Below are 2,372 nucleotides of genomic sequence, written 5' to 3'. Positions count from 1 at the left end.
CAAAATAATGATCTTTAAAAAAGCATCATATGACCCCTTTAAATATTTCTCTCCTGCAACTCCATATCTGGCTAAATGGTTATGTACAGGGTTCCCACTCTTTCCGCCATGTTTCAGTAAGTTTTGGGAGTGCATCTCCTATCCTTAAAAGTCTGTCTTGCAGAGACAAAAATGAGCTCCTAAAACTTACTGCTAGATTCTGTAAGATCAATTCTTCAAACAGTGGTACAAGAGGATGTGGTGCTGGTCCTTCAAGAGTCACTCTCAACTTATCTGTCAATAAAGCCTATAAAAATAGTCTTCATGTATTTCACAACACTTCAGTATGTTATTCTAATTAAGTGAGGGTGATTTTTTAGGATTTTTTATCCAAGCAAAGTCTCGGAGTATTTTCTTTTTACCTTTATAATGGCATCATTTTCATCTGTCAAATTCAAAAATTTATGTTTATAAACTTTTTAAATTTCTATTTAAAACAATAAGTAGAATAAGACATAAGTTACCAATCATATGAAATTAGTATTAATCAATTAATTTATACTACAGAGGTGGCACAGAAGAACACAAAAGTGGCTTGTAGGTACATTTCCAGACGGTTAATGAGGCTCAGAGGTGGCATGAGTGCAATTAAATTCATACATTTATGTGGAGATTAATGTTTTAAAAATAAAATTTTGAATACAGAAATATTAAATGATTTAAATAACTGATATTATACGCTAAAAATTAAACTAAATCCACCATCAGGTGGCGATAAGTCACTGATTTTATCACTGAATCATTATGTTTGTTTTCAAGTACTTTCCAGGCCTTGAATGCATATGTCTGAAATTCAAGCACTTTCAAGTACTTTCAAGAAGCGTGGGAACCCTGTATGTAGCCATTTCTTGGTCATTTGTTTCTGCTGTATGTGGGTTAGTCTGACTGTGGTAGGTAGAACTGCACACCAGATAACTGATGATGCTACATACTGTCACACACAGCATCTGGCATCCATTCAGGACTTGTGTTTACTTCTACAAAAACATTATAAATAGAGCTCAGATTAGAGAAGGAACCTGCACTACTGTATACAGTCCAATCTTGCAAACCTCTGAATTGTGGAGCAAATTTGAATGCAATGCAGGCTTGGGCTTCAGTGTGATTTGCAGCCAGATCATTTGTAGTAAATTTCCCACGTCTCTGACACGTTTAGTATGCAAGGCACATTCTCTGGAGAAAGACGTCGCCGTTAACAGTTAAAAAGCCCTATTAAAGTACAAATATTTGAAAATATCATATTGTCTACACATAAAAAGACTAATGGCACACTTAAAAAGCCTGAGCTCGACTTTAATGGTTTCTCCAGACATCAAAACCAACACTAGAAGAAAATGCTGGACGTTACTCAAGGCGGCCGTGGAAATATATCATCAGCGGAACTGCTTCATCGTGAACTCCTCGTGCATTTCAGTTTAAAAAATGAATAAATAAATAAAATAACAAATGCGTTGTCTGCGAGCCTACTGGCCCGTCTTACCTCTATCTAAACGCGAAAAGCGCAATGTCTCCAAACTGCTGCGCACTACGTTTTGAGACGCAACCACAGTTAAGACTCACTTCTGCGGCTAAGTAAATTGTAATTATATATCCTGGTTATCAACATAAAACCGAGTTCCTGAAGTTTTAAAGCCATTTTTAATCGTTCGCAGTGACCGGGAAAAAGATTCGAGCGTGCATATTCGGTTATTTATGAATAACGCCTGAAATAGTAGGCTATGAGAAGAAAGTGCTGAAGCTGTCGTACCTGTCTTCGCCTCGATATTGGCCCGCAGCATGTCTCCACTGGAGAGATGCTTCAGTACGAAACTCTGCGCTATCCGACTCGACACGGTCCCCTTCCCTGAGCCCGGGGCCCCCATGATCACCGCACGGAACACAGTCTGCAGACCCATACTTCTGTTTGTCTTTGTGAATGTGGAGTCAAACAAACACTTCCTCTTCACAGCATCCCTCCGACAACAGCAGTCCTATGAAATCTATGTTATGGAAACTGACTGTCGGGATGCGGAGTCAAAACGACAAATACGCAACTCCAGTTTTATTCCCAGATTAAGCCCGTCCTTTTCTAATGCATGCGCATCATGCAATGTAAAGCTCAAGTGGGCGTGTGAGGACACTTACAGTAGTGCACACTACAATATTAATATTACTGCATACATCTCTTAGAGAGGTTTTCGACCTTTGAAGTTCAATGCAGGGAGCAGTAGACCTGGAGAGCCCCAAAAGCTAGATTTTCTGCCTAAAACTAACATTTATACAATGCTTATGTCAATAGTTCATTGTTAAAAATTCTCTTTAATACATTTTTAGGGAACTTGGAACCCTTAGAA

The 2,372-nt window shown here is 38.5% G+C and overlaps 1 protein-coding gene across 1 annotated transcript in view; it reads right to left on the bottom strand.

Annotated features, from left to right (window-relative positions):
- The window catches only part of LOC107685112 (GTP:AMP phosphotransferase AK3, mitochondrial-like), a 6,275-nt gene extending 4,158 nt beyond the window's left edge, over positions 1-2,117 (bottom strand). Inside the window, exon 1 of the mRNA XM_016481600.1 lies at positions 1,787-2,117. Coding sequence (XP_016337086.1) covers positions 1,787-1,934 — 148 coding nt within the window. The 5' untranslated portion in view covers positions 1,935-2,117. The remainder of the gene's footprint in view (positions 1-1,786) is intronic.
- Positions 2,118-2,372: the final 255 nt, after the last annotated feature.

The sequence above is a fragment of the Sinocyclocheilus anshuiensis genome, unplaced genomic scaffold (assembly GCF_001515605.1).
Source record: "Sinocyclocheilus anshuiensis isolate Anshui unplaced genomic scaffold, SAMN03320099.WGS_v1.1 scaffold914, whole genome shotgun sequence".
NCBI classification, from domain to species: domain Eukaryota; kingdom Metazoa; phylum Chordata; class Actinopteri; order Cypriniformes; family Cyprinidae; genus Sinocyclocheilus; species Sinocyclocheilus anshuiensis.
The sequence above is the reverse complement of the archived record's forward strand: the minus strand, read 5'-3'. Positions and strand labels throughout refer to the sequence as shown.